General features: G+C 56.8%; 4 protein-coding genes across 4 annotated transcripts; 3 read left to right on the forward strand and 1 right to left on the reverse strand.

Annotated features, from left to right (window-relative positions):
* Positions 1-2975: 2975 nt before the first annotated feature.
* B0T15DRAFT_242990 (uncharacterized protein) lies at positions 2976-4862 on the forward strand. The gene is made up of 2 exons (XM_062863088.1): positions 2976-4246; positions 4375-4862. The coding sequence occupies exons 1-2, from the start codon at positions 3228-3230 to the stop codon at positions 4631-4633; spliced, it is 1278 nt and encodes a 425-aa protein (XP_062720260.1). The 5' UTR covers positions 2976-3227; the 3' UTR covers positions 4634-4862.
* Positions 4863-7795: 2933 nt separating this feature from the next.
* Positions 7796-8561, forward strand: B0T15DRAFT_243029 (uncharacterized protein). The gene is made up of 2 exons (XM_062863089.1): positions 7796-8219; positions 8302-8561. The coding sequence occupies exons 1-2, from the start codon at positions 7906-7908 to the stop codon at positions 8423-8425; spliced, it is 438 nt and encodes a 145-aa protein (XP_062720261.1). The 5' UTR covers positions 7796-7905; the 3' UTR covers positions 8426-8561.
* A 1584-nt stretch (positions 8562-10145) lies between these two features.
* B0T15DRAFT_536640 (pre-mRNA processing factor 3-domain-containing protein) lies at positions 10146-12016 on the reverse strand. The gene has a single exon (XM_062869563.1). It carries the CDS (start codon positions 11738-11740, stop codon positions 10268-10270), a length of 1473 nt encoding a protein of 490 aa, XP_062720262.1. The 5' UTR covers positions 11741-12016; the 3' UTR covers positions 10146-10267.
* A 126-nt stretch (positions 12017-12142) lies between these two features.
* B0T15DRAFT_536641 (uncharacterized protein) lies at positions 12143-18093 on the forward strand. The gene is made up of 7 exons (XM_062869564.1): positions 12143-12466; positions 12548-13559; positions 13621-14078; positions 14140-14162; positions 14229-17472; positions 17533-17606; positions 17697-18093. Exons 1-7 carry the CDS (start codon positions 12285-12287, stop codon positions 17858-17860), a joined length of 5157 nt encoding a protein of 1718 aa, XP_062720263.1. The 5' UTR covers positions 12143-12284; the 3' UTR covers positions 17861-18093.
* The last annotated feature ends 359 nt before the right edge of the window (positions 18094-18452 follow it).

Here is an 18452-nt window from a genome sequence, read left to right on the forward strand (position 1 = left end):
TCTTGCTGGGTGGATTTCTCAACTGTAGATATCTCTAGATGGTCAGGGTCCAACCTTCGGGGCGGCATTTTCGTATATACCAGCGTTTCGCTGCGACATCTGTTGTCAGGTGTTGAGAATTCCAACATAAAGTTACTAACAAACTTCTGTGGACGTAATTTCGGTTACCGGCGGATTTCTCCCCGCGGTTGCAACGGTGACTCCCAAGAACCCACGCAAGCCGGACAGATGCTGGATGACGGAGATGGAGGGATGCTGCACGACGGTTTACACCACTACACTGCACTGCACTGCACTACGGGTGAGTGCCCATGACCTTGCGGGGTCCCTCCAGTTCGCAGCTTTTCCGAACCCGATCGCCTGAGGTGCAAAGCTCGCATCGGGACGCTCGCAAGATGATGCCAATTCCTGTAGGAAATCCAAATCGTTGCCTGGAGCGCGTTTTTCGGGGGCTGTGAATTGGGGGGACCCACAGCTTCGCACCTTGCAGATCGAATGGATCACTCATCACCTCCATTGGGTCACTCATCGCTTGCTTCAGCGCGAACGGGCTAGACAGCCGGAATAGGTAGAGTCGATTGTCGAGATACCCGTAGCCTTGGCTGCTCGGGGGCATACCGGTAGCGGGATAACTCGTGGTGCCCAGGGGTGGCGGTCTTCAGGGACAGCGACCGGCGACCAGCGGGACGACGGGAAGAACGGGCAAAGCGGCACCGAGCCAGACCCTGGTGTCCTGTCTCCGCAGAGGGGGAAAGCGTGGCCCTGACCTAGCATCTGTTATTTAACAACTTTAACAACGCCTGGATGCACTGGACGGTGCTCTCCAGCACCAACTGGGACAAGTAACTAAATGCTGAAATCGCGTGGATGCTAAAATCCAACCGGCCCATCGCCTTGATGTGGATGCCGTCGTGATTGCAACCTTGGAACCTTGATAGCGTGGTTAAGACAAATATTTGGAGCTAAGCGTCTAAGGTACTAGAGTCCAGGCGTGGAAATTTCCATCGGGCCATGCCTCGCAAACGGGAGTCCTAGTTGTGCTTCTCCACAATTTGTGTGCACCGCGCAATTGACGTATCAGAGATAGGATTGCCTGCCAGGTGTCCACATTTCATCTCCTCTACTGCGATCAGTTGCGGCAATAACAAATTCAACTATCTAACTTGATGACTCTAGTCGCAATCCTCTGTAGTAGATTTCGCAAACAGCCGAACAGAACTCAACGATATCCATACCGCGCGGCGGCACTTTGCTGAAGACCACCGGGACCGAACAGTCCAGCTGGACTCAAGCGAAACACTCATGTATGGCCATCTATATGCCTTGTACATACCTGGTACGGAGTACGTTCGGTATCATGGAGTAACCTAGACTCCGGTAGGTTGGCCAGAGATACCCGGGTCCCGGCGGGTCCAATACTTGCACCACATAGGTACCTAGTTACTCTTATCGGCCTCCCTCCATCATCTTCACTTATCCATCTTCGGGCAGCCCCTCACCCTACACATTAGTCTCAATCAGGCGTGCCTGGCCTGTCCAAGCTACAGTGGGAGCTTCAGCATGTAAGCCTGTTGACCGTTCTGTTAGCGGGGAAGATATCACCAACTTTAGCGGCCGGGCCAGTCAGGCGCGCCCGGGAAGCGCAAGCGCTCGCCTCCCCCACACAAATCCCTCACCACGATACTACAGAGTTGGTACTTCTGACGTTGGCGCCACCTTCGCTTTTGGCACCGTACCTCAGACGTACTACCGGTAATGCCATGCCAACAGCATATCCCCCTTACGTATTCTCTCAGATCGTCAACCGCCTACCTCGACGGTTGGCCCCGAGCCGAGGCCGGGCGGTGCTGAATTCTCCGTACATGGCCACCTTAGCTCGGATCTGGCATCACTGAATGTGGCCGTCGGGGCCTTTCAACATGGGCACGCGATCCATCCGCGCTCGGGTGCTCCCGATGCACACATCGGCAACCCGTGATGCCGACGAGGATAGACTCATTTGTTCGTGGTGGCCTTCAGAACCCCTCAGTCCCCATATTCCGGCTGCCGAGATGGTGCAAACGAGCGCAAAGCAAGCCCACAGTGAGCTGCCAACCCACAACAGCGTCAGCTTTCCCATTAGCACCAACAGCTCCAGCCGGATTGGTGTGAATGGTCAGCAGCCCAGCGAAAAGGGCACTGCAGGCTCCGGCTCTGCCCAGCCAGGACTCGATGGACGGTTGAAGCAGGTCGCCCCACCAACCTAAAGCTGGAAACGGAAGCCAACAGTTTAAGCCAGGGTGCACCGGCAGGGGTGTCACCCCACCTGGTCCACACCCTGGCTACTTTTAGCTGCCCCCTGCACCCTTGAGACGCACCCTCTCTCGTTTTGGTCTAGCGTTTCTATTTTCCTCCGGTGGGAGCTGTGGTGAGAAACACGCCCAGCCCCATCTCCCAAGGACCCAGTCGCGCATCGCACTAACCACATCGTGAGGGTTACCGATGGATTCTCAGCCCAGACGCTTCCCCATCAGGCTGGTGTCCGCCAGCCTTGTCTGCCCTCAGGACTCCGCGAACAGGGTTTGGTGCTGACCCATGCCTCTCACACTCTCTCTCTCACTCACTCTCTCACCCTCCCCCCACCCATGGCAACCTGCCCCTGTCGCGGTCTTGGTTCGTTAGCTGCGCGGCCCCTTGTTCCCGGTCAGTTTCTGAGTCCCAAGATGCGTCTGTCTAGCCCCCAGTCCCTCAGAGAGAGGGGATGTAACGGTAGATACAGGTACTACTCCAATATTAGCCAGGCAGAACTCGTTCATTCCCAAATCATATAAGAAAGCTTGGTTGTCTGCCTTTGTCAGGCACACACATCTCCTCGCTCCCACAGCCCCAGTTTCATCCCCAGCGACGAGAGGTTCCCCCTCGGACTTGCTTTTCGTCTTGATGCTGCAGTGCTTTGCACACGCCTAGAGGCCTCGACGACCACTTTGTCGGCCGTCCCCAAATATCTGGCCCGCCGCTCCCGTCCTACTCTTACCGGACCTCGACGCGCTTGACCACCAATCGGACTCCAGATACTCCTGTGCTTGGACAAAGATCCCCCCCGTCAGCACAGTCCGACAAACACCAACAGGCCCCCGTGCGCTGTCAGCCTCTCTTCCCCCCTACTTCACACAGCGTACCCAACTGCCCGCGTGAATACATAGATAATCTGGCCACTCCCCCAGCCCTCCACGTCCACCACATTCACCATGGAGCACACACCGCCGCCTTCCCTCACAAGGTCTCCGTCGTCCCCGGCCAACACATACTGCCCCTCGGAGAGGTCCTCGCTTGACTACCCCTCGCCGAGCCTGGTAGAGCAGCAATACAAGATCACCTCGATATATGGTGACCAGGCTTGCGTGACGCCGCCAATGGACCAAGAGCTCTCCCTGCCGCCGCTCGATCAGATGGCCCACCAGGACTGGAACGTCCATCCGGTGTCCTCGGCGTCCGGCATGCCCAGCATACTGTCGGGAGACTACGACACCTTTGGCAGCTACCCGTACAGCCACGATGTCTATCACGCGCACCCCGCAAGCCACCCGCCCTCCATCCACGCCTCGACGCCTCCGCCCACTGCCGGCGGCCCGCGGTCTCCAGCGGCGCCGCTGAGGACGCCGTACACACCGGCAACCTCGGTTCCCGGTCCGATGACGCCGCGCGTCAAGATGGAAGGGCCGTCGGACTACGGCCAGAACACGGAGGCGTCGCACTACCCTTCGCCGCGGTCGGTCCACACGTCCTTCCCGTCGGACAGCGGGCCGTACACCAGCAGCACCTCGACCGGCTACCTGTCGGACAGTGGGTCGGCGACATGGCACAAGCCCGAGTACCAGGCCGTCGAGGCCGAGCACTTCTACCCTGGGCCGCCGCCGCCGCCGCCGCCGCAGCCGCCCGCCTTCCTGCACGACGCCAGGAGGCAGTACCGTGTGACGCGGCCGCGGAGGGCGCCGCGCCGGCTGACGACCAAGGAGGAGGCCAACTTCCAATGCGAAGTCAAGGGGTGCGGTAAGCTGTTCAGCCGCAGCTACAACTTCAAGGCGCACATGGAGACGCACGACGAGAAGCGCGAGTATCCATTCCCGTGCCAGGTGCCCGACTGCAACAAGAAGTTTGTGCGCAAGACGGATCTCCAGCGCCACCACCAGAGCGTGCACTTGAGGGAGCGCACCCACAAGTGCGACTACTGCGGCCGCATGTTCGCGCGCAAGGACACCCTGCGGAGGTGAGTTCGAGCTTCCCAGTTTGACATTCAAACGGACGCAAAAAAAAAAAAAAAAAAAAAAAAAAAAAAAAAAAAAAAAAAAAAAAGGAAAAGAAAATGAGCTGATTCGCTAACTCGGAATTTCCTAGGCACATGGAAGATGGCTGCTCCAAGCGGTTTGACATTGGCACACTCGATCTCCGCGCCGAGGCCTACGATAGCATGCATCCCAGTGCCCGCTCCATGGCCCCCATGGGACACCACATGATCCCGCCACCGGGTGGCCTGCCGCCCATTGGCATCCCGCCTCTCTGCAGCTCCGGGATGCTCGGCTCCCTGCCGCCCTCCATGCGGCCCAGGGAGCCCTTGGCGGCCGCTGACTCCCAAGGCCACAACTGGGGGAGGTGATGGCACCGCACACATCCTTTCTATTGCGGCATTTCTTTCTGTGGACATATTTCATACGTTTGGGATGGGACTCGGGAAGATACCAGGGAAGGCTTCAAGCGTACGGCACATGGGTACCTTGGGTAACGGAAGGATGGGATTTCTGCTCTTAACGCCGTGTACGAATACATGTATGGTTTACGGGTGGCGTATCTGGGCGGGCGAGGCGGTGTTTGGACGATGGTATATTCGATGGGGCTTGGGGTCGGGACCTTTCCCTTCCTTTCGTGGGCAATGCCGGGCCTGTTCCTGCAACAATTCTCTTTTTTTGCCTTCATTCCCAACGTATTTTGGGAGGAGACTTCAATGTACACATATTCGGATTACACCTACCTTAGACTTCGCAAAGAGAGACACACAACAAAAGTCCCTAGTACATTTGTCCCGCATCTTCGCATCTTAGGTTGACACGAGCGGGCAGTCGTCGGCAGTTGCGCGCGTAGAAAACCCTACACGCTTGGGTACATAGGTTTTGTTCACATACAACGGCATCCAACACGGTATCGGTAACTAAGTATCGCTGCAATGCGTAAGGTACCTGGTATGCTGGTAATACTGTGTAAGACCCGGGACCGTTCGAGAACGGCAGTTCCACTCCCATCAGCTTGGCGAGTCCATCGGTCCATCGGGCGCTGACGGAATTTTGTCCGGATGTCGCGGTCGATTTCTGGTTAAGACAGACATTGGATGGTGTTGCGATCGTCACATCATTGTCAGCCTTAAGAGCGGGAACTGAAGCAGGGAACTTGAAAGCTGCATGACTTGCGGAAGAGGTAATGCAGCAGTCTGTCTCGTTCCGTTTTCTCAAAACACCCCACCAATAGTAGTATCTGACGTGCATGGATGGCTCCTTCCTTCTACTGTACATCTATGCCATTGTTCCACCGTGTTCCCTACGTTGCGCCTTTCGTCCACCAACGACTGAAATCGTGAGAAGACGATGGAACGGTACAAATTTCGCTGACCGATGAGTCTGCAGGAAACTGACACCTGGGGGCCGGATTGTTAATATGGCTTACCCGACACACTCCATCTTATTGCCCCTCACGCCCACGTCATTGGATCTTACACTACAGATCAGCTGGAGTGGAGGGGGTAATAAGGAGGGGATGCTGTCCAACTGCCGTCGTTATCAGGCGAACTAGACCCTCGCATAGGGCTGCGCTCTAGTGGGTTGGCATCGCGTTATCCAGCCACTCAGCAACAGTTCGTCCTGAGCCCTACGGCCCGCCCGACGTCGCACAACAGGTCCACAAGCGAACTGTCATCCACTGGAATCGGTCATCTTCTCTCAGCCAATGCCACGGTGAAATGAGCCAAAAGATCTCTGCTCGCATTAGGGGTTACGCAAGTTATATTAACTCGGTGGACAGATGCGCGTGGTAGGACTGCATCAGCAGTCAACCTCCACCATGGAAGCTGCTGCAAGCTGCAATCTCCGCAGGGCTAGTGGGTGTCGGCCCTCATCATAACCGTATTCGTACTTACATACGGATTACATACCCGTACATTACCGTATGTAGTAACGTACTAGTACGGAAAGTTTCCCCTAACTGCCAGGTCGCCCGCATCGAAGTCGCATGATTCTCATCCCTCACGCTCGCGCCTGCGCGCGCGAACAAACGAGCGGCCGATCTCGACGGAACCAATAGCCCACTGGCAAGCGCTAGCAAGTAGCAACACGGTAGCAAGCGGAGGCCGCCGTCGTCAGTTCATCCAATTAGGACTCTTTAGGTTTCCAGGTTGCGAGATTAGCCCGCCATGCCCGTCAACGTCGGGGATTCTTGGATTCTGACCGCGAAGGGACTGTCGGGTATGTAGGACCTATCCCTAAATCCGTGGGCTTCTTCCTTGTCTCCCCGAGACTGGTCAGCCGACCGAGCCCGCGCGATTCGGCTTATAAGTCAGTTTAAGCAAGACCTGGAAGGGAAAGATCTACTCCGCCGAGGCGCAATGCGAAAGGTGCCAATGTCGCGATACATAGAGCACCTTGTCTACCGGTTACCAAGTCAAAGGTAACCCCGGCTCCAACCCCTGCTTGTTCATCAACAGCAATGCCAACCGGCCTCTCCCCCCGCAGGCACATGCTGCGTTGGAGCTTGCGTCAGGTAACGCTGGCTACCTGGTATCCGTATTCTGCGCTCGCATTCGTCAACGTTCATTGCATGGTCTGCCTGTCCGTGTGACACAGAGAGTTCCCCTACGATTCCTACCGCCCCCAACGGGAGTTTCTCACTCAGCAACCGAACGCTGCCGGCCTACAACATGGCCCTTCGCCCGAAAGCACAGTACTTTTGAAAAGGTGCGTGGGCCCGGGGGGGTGGTAGGTTCAGACGGAGGTGACTGAGCATCGGTGACTATTGTCTATACAGTACGCTGAGGGTGTGTGGTCCGCAAGAAGAGAAGGGCAGACGCCAGCGATTGGCCGAACAGCCGCCTCGCACCTCTCAAGGTTGCAATGCCCAGGTGTCCTGAAGGATCAGCCGGAGGGGATCTTGGGCCAAGGACAACTCGCCGCGTCCCGGCAGTCACGGTTCCCGCCCAAGATTCGAACCAACAACAGCCCATGAGCGTGGTAACATTAGACACATGCGCAGCGCTCCGCCAACTCTCCGCCGTCCTAGACCACACACAGCGCTGGCCGCCGGGAACATTTCCCGGACCTTCCTCAGGACTTTGAGGCCGGGCGATCTTGTTGCCAACCGCGCTGCACATACAAGTAGCTACGTGTATGGACGTGATCTTTGCCGAAGCGATTCGGCAATTGACAATCCTGCAAAGACGGTTCACCCCGCAAATGGCGTACGGCGTGGGCACAGGATTGGGCTAGGCGGACACACCTCGCCGCGCCTTGTTTTGCTGTGCCGCCCGCCGGCTTGGCCGCAGAACAAGACACGTTCGGCGGCCCGGCCCCGGGTCCGACGCCTCGGCGCCGGGGACGTCCGTGGCTCAGACAAATGCTGTCAGCAAGCAAAGCATACTTGCAGCAGGATCAGTGGCTTGTCGGAATGACGGACCTCGCCCCGCAGGGATAGCCGGGGCGGCTGTGCTCGTCCGTTGGAGTGAACGCCGCCGTTTCTGACTGTCACGATGGTATTCGTAATGGATTGAAATTTCCGGTCAGTGAGAGCCCCAAGCGCCGCAGCAGCCATGGCCGTTGATTGCGGTGCTCTGCGTGCTTTGCTATCCCAGTTGTTCCTCGTTTCGCCTCCTTTACACCATTGGGAACCCCCATGGGCCTACATGTCCCCTGGAGCTTGGCTTTGACCTTTCTTTTCCCTCTCCAGATGCGGTTGTCTCGTCTTGTATTTCGATCTCGAAAGTTCATTCCCAGTGCGTTTCATTGTCCGACTTTATTCGCAGCACGGGGCGGCCTACTTAGGGAACCATCTCCGGGCTCAAATCCGCACCTACTCGGACTCCTAGCCAGCCCGACGTCTACTGTGTGGTATGTGAAGTCGAGCGGATCACGTCCAAGTCGTTCGGATAGGCGTGATATCGATCGATGGTTTGCTTGCGCCATCCGCGTGCTTGGTGCGGGTCCTGGGTAATCCTGCCTCCGCGCCACATGTCCAATTCTTTTCCATGCCTGCTCCATGCTGAGAACAGGAGCCGTCGGGGGGAGATAGAAAGGAAGCGTCAACGGAAGCAGTCCTTGCCGAAGGATCGTGCAGACGCTTGCGCATCCGGCGACCTTTTCTCGTTGGGCATCTTGGTCATTCAGGTCGACGACTTGCTTGTAGATATGTGTAGCGTAGGAGCGAGTTGAGCTGGCGTGACACGTCGGAGCCGCGGCGCTTCTTTGCTCGAGCAGGATGGAGTTGCCGCGCTGTTAGTATTGTTCGCCGCAGATCGGCTTGCTGATTCTGAAGGAGGGCTACTACGCAGGTAACTGCGTAGGGGCCGGATTACTCCCCTGAATCCGAACTTGGCGTCTCTGGCTCTAGTAGGTTCCAATGCCGGATGTCCGATATCATGAGCCTTAGGTACTCATCCCTATCGTGGATCGGTCACTAACTTAGCGATGTTCTCCTGTGTTTCTTCGTCACCCCCAGACACCAGCCAGGTGTGCGTCTTGCGCAGGTATCTTCTAGTGCGGGTTTCCTCCAAGTCCCGTCCCATCCTCTCCGCTCCATCCCTGACCTCGTCCACTCGACTTACGTGCTTTCCGTACAGAAGCTCCACGTCCATCGACCTTAGGGGCCAATCCATCTCCGAGCTGCTCGGGATGGGAGATTCGGGGAAACACCCTAATCGGGGAGACGAGGTGTACGGCAGACATGTTGCCATACGTCTGATATGGAATGCAACGGTATTAAAAAAACCCCCTGAAGCAGTCTATGTGTCGATGCCACCCACCCACCCGACCTTCAACCCGTCTGGCATGGAGGTGTTCGGCCGGTAAGCTGTTTCGGAACGGCATCAAGATCGCGCACGATCCCAGTTAGGACTCTGCTCCGGTGATTCGTGCCACAGTCCCCGTCCCCGCGAGAGAAGGGATGGAGTGCACTCGAAACTCGCCCCAGACGAGATGCGTTCGCCAAAGGGTGGGATCCCGAAGTCCCTCAATATCGTCTCCTGCAAATAGTGCGGCATGGCTGTGGCGAACAGAGGCGTGTGAGGTGGTACGGACGTACCAGACAGTAGAGACAGCGTCTGGGAGGGCGAGAATGAGAGCCAAACACGTCCGTCTTTTTGCGCTATCCCCATCACATACCTGCTGTGTGCCGAGTTGTCGGAGGCCGAGACGATAAGTCCGATGCAGAAGGTTCGAGAGAGATTTGGCATGAGCCGACTGGACAGCATCCAGGGAACCAGTATAGTAGGTGTGTGGACACGGGGCACGTATGGGAGTGGGAGAGGATGGAATCCTTCGGCGGTACGACCCGTCATCTGTGCCGCCTCTCTTGGATCCTTCGCCTCGCTACGTACAGGTACACGCTTGTGCTGTGTGGGGAGGGGAACCTGTGGTGGACGAGGTGGGGTGGCCATTGCGATGGAATGCGCCGAGCCGTTCGTTCGAGATTATTTGGGGGGGTTCGGGCCTCGCGACGGTGGGTGGATTGACACCAGTCGTTGAATCTCCCCAGACTGGTTCATCTCCCTTTGTCTCTGCAGGAGCTAGATCTGTCAAGAGCTTGGTCCTAGAGCCTGGTCTTAGTCTCTCGCTTTACTGATGCTTTCTTGCTTGGGTTTCGGTCGAAGCTTCTCTTGGAGGTATAGAAGAAGGGTCATGACCGAAACCGCGCAGGCAGCCTGCAACAGGCAACATCTGCCTCAGTTAGCATTTGCTTCTCATTTCTCTTTTTCCTTTCCTCCCTCCTCCGCCCCCCCACCTCCCTCTCTTCTTATTGCTCTTTCTCTTCCTTATTGCATTCCCATTGGGTTGCGAGTGCTAGCACACATTCATGTTAGTAACGTCGGTGCGATGGCGACAGAACACCCGGTCATAGAGACGTCAGAAACAAGGGTAACAGGGAAAGTAGTTGCATTCCAAGCCACCGTGTAGCATGTCCGCCAGTCCATAGATAATACACCGTCGTGCCACAGGAATCATAGCAAACCTCCGTCGGACCTCTCAATTCCGCCCCGCCCTCATAGGGGAGTATTCTTGGCTTGAGTCCAGAAATTCTCCATCTTCCTCTGTGCAAGGAACTCCCTCGCTTCTTGGTCGGTCTCGCAGACCTTGCTCCCCCATTTCTTAAACATCGGCACCTTGGCCTCGCCCTCAAAGACCAGCGCGCACTTGTTCGCCGATAAGTCCTTCAACTGGCCCTTCTCATCCTCGGCCTTTAGCCACTCCCTCATCGCGGCGCCATGGCCTCCTCCTGCAGAAAGACCATCCCTCTCCCGCGAGGGAAGAGACTCGGTCCAGTCGATGCGGTGGAGCATGAGCTTCTTGTAATTCTTGATACTGTGCTCGCCGCCCTCTACGACCACGACGTTGAACCTGGGGTGCATGATGCAGACGCCGGTGAGGCCCCACTGTGTCGCGTTGATGTTGATCTTGTAGCGGTGCTGGCCGTTGGCGAGGCTGCCGATCTTGAACACCAGCACATGGATGCCCTTGGACGCATCCTTGGCCTGGTTCGCAACAAGCTTTTCGTGCCGTTGCTCCTTGGTCAGCTTGCGCTCCTCGTTCTCCTGCATGTGCTTCTCGAAGCGTGCTGCAATCTCGCGGTTGACGCGCGCTTCGACGGCCGTCGGATCTTTGACCGCCTCCTCGCCGAGGACGCGCATCAGGTTGGATTTCTTGACCTTGGGCGGCGGTGCTGGCTCGAGACCTAGCCTGATCTTGGCTTGTTTCTCCTTGAGCTCCATCATGCGCCGCTGCCTCCGGAGCTTTTGCTGCTCCTTGGGCGTCAGGTACATGGGCTTGGGCTCTGGGGCCAGCTTATCCTGCGGCGGTTCGATGGCGACGGGGTGTTGGATGTAGAGCGTAACGATGCTATCTGGCGTCGTCAACTTTATGGAATGTGGAATGTTGCTGTAATCCTTCCCATCAATGAGCCCTTCATCCCACCATTCCAAGTCCGGAGGCGCCTCGAACACAAACGCCTTCTGGATATCCCGGTCTTCCTCCAACCCTGCCTTGCGAGCTTGCTCGGCAATCTTCCTCTTCATCTCCTCGAGCGCGGCCTGTCTCCGTAGCGCGTTGGCCTGCTGGATATACTTGCCCTTCTGGTTGAAGATCAGCTGCTTTGGCTCTCTTGCCCTGCCCGCAGGCGCGCTGCTCGTGTCCAGATAGGGGTTTGTCCGAGGGCCATCCTGCGTCGTCGTCGTCGAGAGCGCCAACGGCCTTCCTTTTGCGGCCTTTGCAGCATCTTGTATGGAGCGCTGGCCTACGGATGCCCTGACAGAGTCGCCCGGCTTGAGCGGAGCGTTGAGGTCGGCGAGAACGGGATGGAGAGGCGTGTTGAGCCCGCCTTTGGCCTTTGCGCTGCCAACAGCGGCGGCGACACGGGCTTTGAGGGCGGCCATTCGATCGGCAGCCGACTCGGGCTTCTGGACCCTCGATGCCGGGTCGTGGCGGGGCCCAAGCCCGCCGAGTTGATGGTTGCGATCCATGATCAGACCGCGTGCTGGTGCCGACCGCTTTTGTGATGAGGTCACGGTGTCCAAAGAGGAATAAACTTGACAGTCGGAGGTTGCAGTTGGAAAGCACGTCGGTTTTTCCCTCTGTGGCGATGGCGGCGCACTAACGTCGTTTAAGGCTGAAGCTGGGTAAGGTAGGGATGACTGACGCGCCAACAACCGACTGAGGTGATGTGAAGATGATGTTCAGTTACCACTACCTCGTTTGGGTAACGCTAACGGATGATGTCTGCCCGTACTGTGTACAGGTTGCCAAGCTCCTTGCACACAGCTGGGTGCCCCACATGCTCGGTAGCCGTGGGGTTCTGCCTATTTACACCGCCAAAAATTATTCTTGCTGCAACTTCGATTCGATGCTGGGTTCCCCACCGACCACTCTGCGGTTGCGAGAGAGCAACGTTTGCGCGCGGCCGAGTCTCGATATTGCAAACCTGCTGCAAAACAGGCAATTCCTCCTCTACGACGGAGAGACTCCCATGCTGGCTTGTTGCACGCAATTCACGTCCGCTTGCCCGGTATGAATATCGCGCAGCCGGTGGCGTCGGCGCTGGAAAGCGTCGAGTTCACGTTTCTCTCGGCCGACGAGATCCGTGCAATTTCTGTCAAGCGGATCGAGAATGACAGCACATTTGACAGCCTCCTGAACCCAGTGCCTGGCGGCCTATATGACCCGGCTCTCGGGACCTGGGGCGACTCTTTGTAAGGGGAACCATTGCTGCGCCACCTTGGTGGTGCTATGCACTCCCTCTTGCGCGGCAAGCAAACTGACCCGTTGTGTAGATGCCGAACATGCAATTTGAACCAGGCGCAGTGCCCGGGGCATCCGGGCCACATCGAACTTCCCGTACCCGTCTACCACCCTGTCTTCATGGACCAGGCCTACCGCCTGCTCCGGGCCCAGTGTGTCTACTGCCACCGGTTTCGCCTGGCGCGTCACGAAATTCATCGGTATATCTGCGTGCTCCGTTTGTTGCAGGTCGGTCTGATCCGCGAGGCTCAGATGGTCGATTCCTTCTCTGCCGTGGAATTTGGAGAGCAGCTGAGGAAATTGAAATTGAGCGACGTGCCCACGACGGAGGACGATCAGGCGGAAGAGGAGGGGGACAATGTACACGACAGTACCATGCGGGCCAGGGAAGCATATGTGCGCGAGGTCTTGCGGGCTCACAGATTAAAGGTCAACATGGGCGACATACGGAAGGGCAAACATGAGGGCGCTGCCGAGATGAGGCGAGCTCTCATCAAGGATTTTCTTGCGCAGATCGTCAAGGAGAAGCGGTGCCGAAGTTGCGATGGCATCTCACCCGTCTACCGTAAAGACCGTTGGGTCAAGATTTTCGAGCGGGATTTGACAGAGAAAGAGAAGGCGGCCATGGCGCAGGCTGGAAGGAAGCGCACGGACGCGCTCGCCCTAAGCAGGAAGGCCAAAAAGCATGACGATATCTCTCCTGGCGACGAGGGAATCGGCGATATCGACTCCTCATCCGAAGGTTCGGCGGGAGATCGCGACAGCGAGGGTGAGGGCGAGGAACTCGACGAAAATGGAGACGTGGTCATGACGGATGCCGCGGCCAAACCCCGACGTATCAAGTCCAAGTCCGCAGCACCTGCACAAAGGTATCTCAGCACTATGGAGGTACACAAGCGCCTCGAGTTGCTCTTCGAGCAGGAGCAGGAGTTGCTTTCCCTCCTTTACAACTCGAAACCCAGGCCCAGAGGCTCCAAACCTCTCACCGCCGACATGTTCTTCGTGACAACCCTTTTAGTGCCTCCTAACCGGTACCGGCCAGAGGTATGTACCAAGAATGACAGGAATGGTGACAGTGCACGCCCAACTAACAGCTATGAAACAGGCCCGTATGGGCGACGCTCAAATTTCCGAGGCGCAACAAAACAATCTCTACAAGATGATTCTCAGGAGTGCCTCCAATGTAGCGCAGGTTACTCGAGAGATCAGCGCCCAGAAGCACGAGGCGGCCGCAGACGAAGGTAGGAGAACAAGAGATATGAGCTCGCTGTACCAGGCGTGGACGGAGCTCCAGGATGCCGTCAACTCCCTGATCGACCGCGACAAGAACCCTATTCGAGGTGCGGCTGCCAAGCGGAATGAAGAGGGTATCAAGCAGAAGCTTGAAAAGAAGGAGGGTCTGTTCCGGAAGAACATGATGGGCAAGCGTGTCAACTTCGCCGCTAGAAGTGTCATCTCCCCAGATCCCAATATCGAGACCAACGAGATTGGTGTGCCTCCTGTCTTTGCCAGGAAACTTACGTATCCTGAGCCGGTGACAAGCCACAACTTCAAAGATCTCCAGTGAGTGATTCAGTGGTAAACTTCAACTGTACTTCGGCCATGGCTAACTGGGATCAACCAGACAAGCTGTTATCAACGGTGTTGGTACGTTCGAAGCTGATCGCCCCTCCTTGTGTCCGGGTTCCAGGAAATGCTGACACGTCCACTCAGACAAGTGGCCTGGCGCCGCGGCCATCGAGAACGAGAATGGCCAGATTATCAATCTCCGCGCAAAATCTCTCGAGGACCGTATCGCCCTCGCAAACCAACTGCTGGCTCCCACTGGGAATAACTTCAGCGGCACGCGGAATAAGAAAGTACATCGGCATCTCACCAACGGTGATGTGGTCCTGATGAACCGGCAACCGACTCTTCACAAGCCGTCCATAATGGGCCATCGCGTCCGGGTCCTGCCAGGGGAGAAGACCATTCGCATGCATTACGCCAACTGTAACACGTACAATGCCGACTTTGACGGCGACGAGATGAACATGCACTTTCCTCAGAACGAGATTGCGCGGGTCGAAGCGCTCCAGGTGGCGGACACGGATCACCAATACATCTCTGGAACGGCCGGAAACCCTCTGCGTGGTTTGATCCAAGATCACTTGTCCGTTTCGGTGGCGCTTTGCAGCAAGGATGTCTTTCTGAACCAGGGCGACTATATGCAGCTTGTGTACAGCGCCCTTCGGCCGGAGAGCGGGCACATCACGGGGGAGAGGATTGAGACGGTGCCTCCGGCAATCATCAAGCCAGTGCCCCGCTGGACAGGCAAACAGGTCATCACGACGATCCTCAAGAACATAAGGCCAGCCGACTGCGGCGACCTGTGGATGAATGGATCTGCCAAGATCAAGAGCAGCAGCTGGGGTAAGGACTCAGAAGAAGGCGAAGTGAGGTTCCGCGATGGCGAATTCATCAGCGGTATTCTCGACAAGTCGCAACTGGGGCCGAGCGACGGTGGCTTCATTCACGCCGTGCACGAAGTCTACGGTCCATCAATCGCAGGGAAACTGCTCAGCTGTATGGGCCGACTGTTGACGCGATATCTGGCCATGATTGCTTTCACCTGCGGCATGGATGATCTTCGGATGACACCGGAAGGAGAGAAGAACCGCAAGGAGACGATCAAGACTGCTTCGCATATTGGTCTCGAGGTGGCAGCCAAGTATGTCTCGCTCGAGGAACAGAAGCCCACGAAGGATGATCCGCTGCTTCTGGAGCGTCTGGAAGAGGTGCTCCGCGACGACAAGAAGCAGGAGGGTCTGGAGTTGCTCACGAGTCACGAGTTAGCCAAGCTGTCGACCGAGATCACCAAGCTCTGCCTGCCTGCCGGTCTCGAGAAGCAGTTCCCCAAGAACCACATGCAGTCGATGACGATTTCCGGTGCCAAGGGCACCCCCGTCAACGCCAACCTTATCTCGTGCAACCTGGGCCAGCAGGTTTTGGAAGGCCGTCGTGTCCCGGTCATGGTGAGCGGCAAAACCCTGCCCAGCTTCAAGCCCTACGACACCGACGTGAGGGCAGGTGGGTACATTGTTCAGCGCTTCTTGACGGGTATTCGCCCACAGGAGTACTACTTCCATCACATGGCCGGTCGTGAAGGTCTGATCGATACGGCCGTCAAGACATCTCGCTCCGGCTACCTTCAAAGGTGTCTGATCAAGGGCATGGAGGGTTTAAGGGTCTCGTACGACTCATCGGTCAGAGACTCCGATGGCACGGTCGTACAGTTCTTGTTCGGAGAGGACGGCATCGATATCTCGAAACAGAAGTACCTGAACGACTTCGAATTTGTTCTGCGCAACCTCGACTCGCAGCTGCCGCAGCTTAGGTACCACGAGCCTGGGATGCAAGCACTATTTGAGCACAAAGATGAGGTCATCAAACGGATGAAGAGCGCCATCCGGTCGAGCATCAGTCGCAATCCCCTCGACCCGGTAGCGTCAGAGCTCGGTCCAAGCGCTTTTGGCTTTGCGACGTCAGAGAAGTTCTTTAGCAAGATGATGGACTACGTCAAGGCCAACAAGGACGGCCTGATCAAGGAGAAGAAGGGGTCGGAGAGCCAAAAGGGCCAGATCTCTCGCAAGACCGCTGAAAAGATCCTGGCGGCGAAATACATACGGTCCTTGGTTGAGCCTGGCGAGGCCGTTGGGATCGTTGCCGGCCAGTCAGTCGGGGAGCCGTCAACACAAATGACCCTCAACACGTTCCATTTGGCAGGGCATTCGGCCAAGAACGTGACACTCGGTATTCCGCGTCTCCGTGAAATCTTGATGACGGCCAGCGCCCATATATCCACCCCGGCAATGACGCTCGTCGTCAACGAAGAGCTCTCGGCACAAGACGCCGAGAGGTTTGCCAAATCCATCAGCGTCCTCCCGCTTGCGCATGTCACCAAGGAGGCCGTCGTCCGGGAGCGGGTCGGGCGTGGCGTTGGCTACGCCTTGGCGAAATCGTTCGAGATCAGGCTACGCTTCTTTGAGGCAGAGGAGTACGAGAAGATGTATGCTATCGAAATCTCCGACGTGCTCAACACGGTGGAGAGGAAGTTCATCCCACTGCTCTCCTTGCTCACGCGGAAGGAGATCAAGAAGAAGCTTAGGGAGAACAGCGCTGCCACACCCCAGATCGGCGTCAAAGCGGGTGTCGTGGAAATAGCACCTAGCGCTGGGGAGAGTGGGACAGCCATGGACGAAGGTGACGACGAAGATGACGACGGAGATGGCGATGCCACGAGCGCCAAGGCGCGAGCGAACAGGAGCGAAGCAGTCTCGTACGGCCCGAATGACGACGATGACGATGCGATCCAGCAGCAGCTGCAGCGCGAGTCAGACGACGTCGAAGAGGGCGAGGAGAGGCTGGACTTCGTCGACGAGGCGTACGGCGGCAGCCCCGAGCCGGAGGACGATCTGGGCAGCAAGACCGACGAGGAGCGGTCACGGTCCCGGGAAGCGCGCATCAAGAACACGAATGAGCATGTCGCTCGCTTCCGTTGCGACGAGGTTGGCGGCGAATGGGTCGAGTTCACGCTCGAATTCGACGCGTCGATTCCCAAGATCCTCATGCTCAGCTTGGTCCAGGAGGCGGTTAAGAAGTCCCTCATCCAGCAGATCCGCGGGCTCGGGAAGGCGACGTTCGAACCAAAGGTGCAGAAGGACGAGCAGACCGGGGAGGAGCGCATCATCGAGATGCTCGTGCACACTGAGGGCTCCAACCTGCGGGCCATGCAGCAGTATGGAGACTACATCAATCCCAACCGGATATCGACCAACGACATTGCCCAAGTGCTTGAGGTGTATGGTGTCGAAGCCTGCCGTAACAACATCGTTCGCGAGTTGAGCGGGGTCTTCAGCGGCCACGGCATCGCCGTGGATGCGCGCCACCTAAACCTCATTGCGGATTACATGACGAGGTGGGTGGCTCTCGGGATGGCTCCAGCCTTTCAGGATCAGACTGGCTGACCATATTGCAGAAACGGCGGCTTCACGCCATTCAACCGGATAGGTCTGACGAGTAACGTGAGCCCTTTCACCAAGATGAGCTACGGTGAGTTCCTGCTCTCTCTCTCACACACACACACCACGTGTCCCATGTTTTGCCGTCCCTGCCGAGCAGATGCTGATACCTTCACCTTAGAAACCACAGTTGGCTTCCTCAAGGATGCTGTCCTCGACGGCGACTGGGACAGCCTCGCCACACCGTCGAGTAGGCTAGTGGTTGGCAAGCTCGGGACGGTCGGCACCGGCTCGTTCGACGTGCTGACGCGGGTGCCAACGGAGCACAAGATCGCTGCCTTTTAGATGCGCATTCGTTTCTTGATGAGACGACTTGTGCGTGAAGCAGGACATGGGTTGGCAGGATATGGAGGTATTGTATTGTACGAGTCAAGTGGGCAACATGTGTGCAAATACCACACGGTCGTGGATGGGCATAAACAGCTACCTTAGGTACATATACATGTACTTTTGATACAGTTACCTTAAGTTTGATATTGAATGGGTCACCGGAGTTTATTAAGCAATCCTAACCCTCCCGAGTCATCGAACGTGGCATTGGCAGTGGTTCTGTTGACAATCCCGTAGTGGGTCCGTTCGGTCCAATGTAACCTGCTGCATGTGCTCCACACAGTTTAATGCGGGGTTGCCGTTGCCGACGGCCCGGTCCTCGGCTCAACTCAACTGCAAACCATAAGGTTACCTACGGTAGGTATCCATGATGTTTGAGCACCTCCTATTTGGTAGGGTCTTTTATTGAGTCTTTGATTTGTATGCATACCTACCTTACACAACATCCTACAGGCTTGTACCGACAAGGGCGCACTTTAGATTGAACTCCAACCTGAACCTCGGTTGATTACTCGTACTGTGACCTAAACTTCAACTGCAGCTGAAA

The sequence above is a fragment of the Chaetomium strumarium genome, assembly GCF_033439665.1.
Source record: "Chaetomium strumarium strain CBS 333.67 chromosome Unknown B0T15scaffold_5, whole genome shotgun sequence".
NCBI classification, from domain to species: Eukaryota; Fungi; Ascomycota; class Sordariomycetes; order Sordariales; family Chaetomiaceae; genus Chaetomium; species Chaetomium strumarium.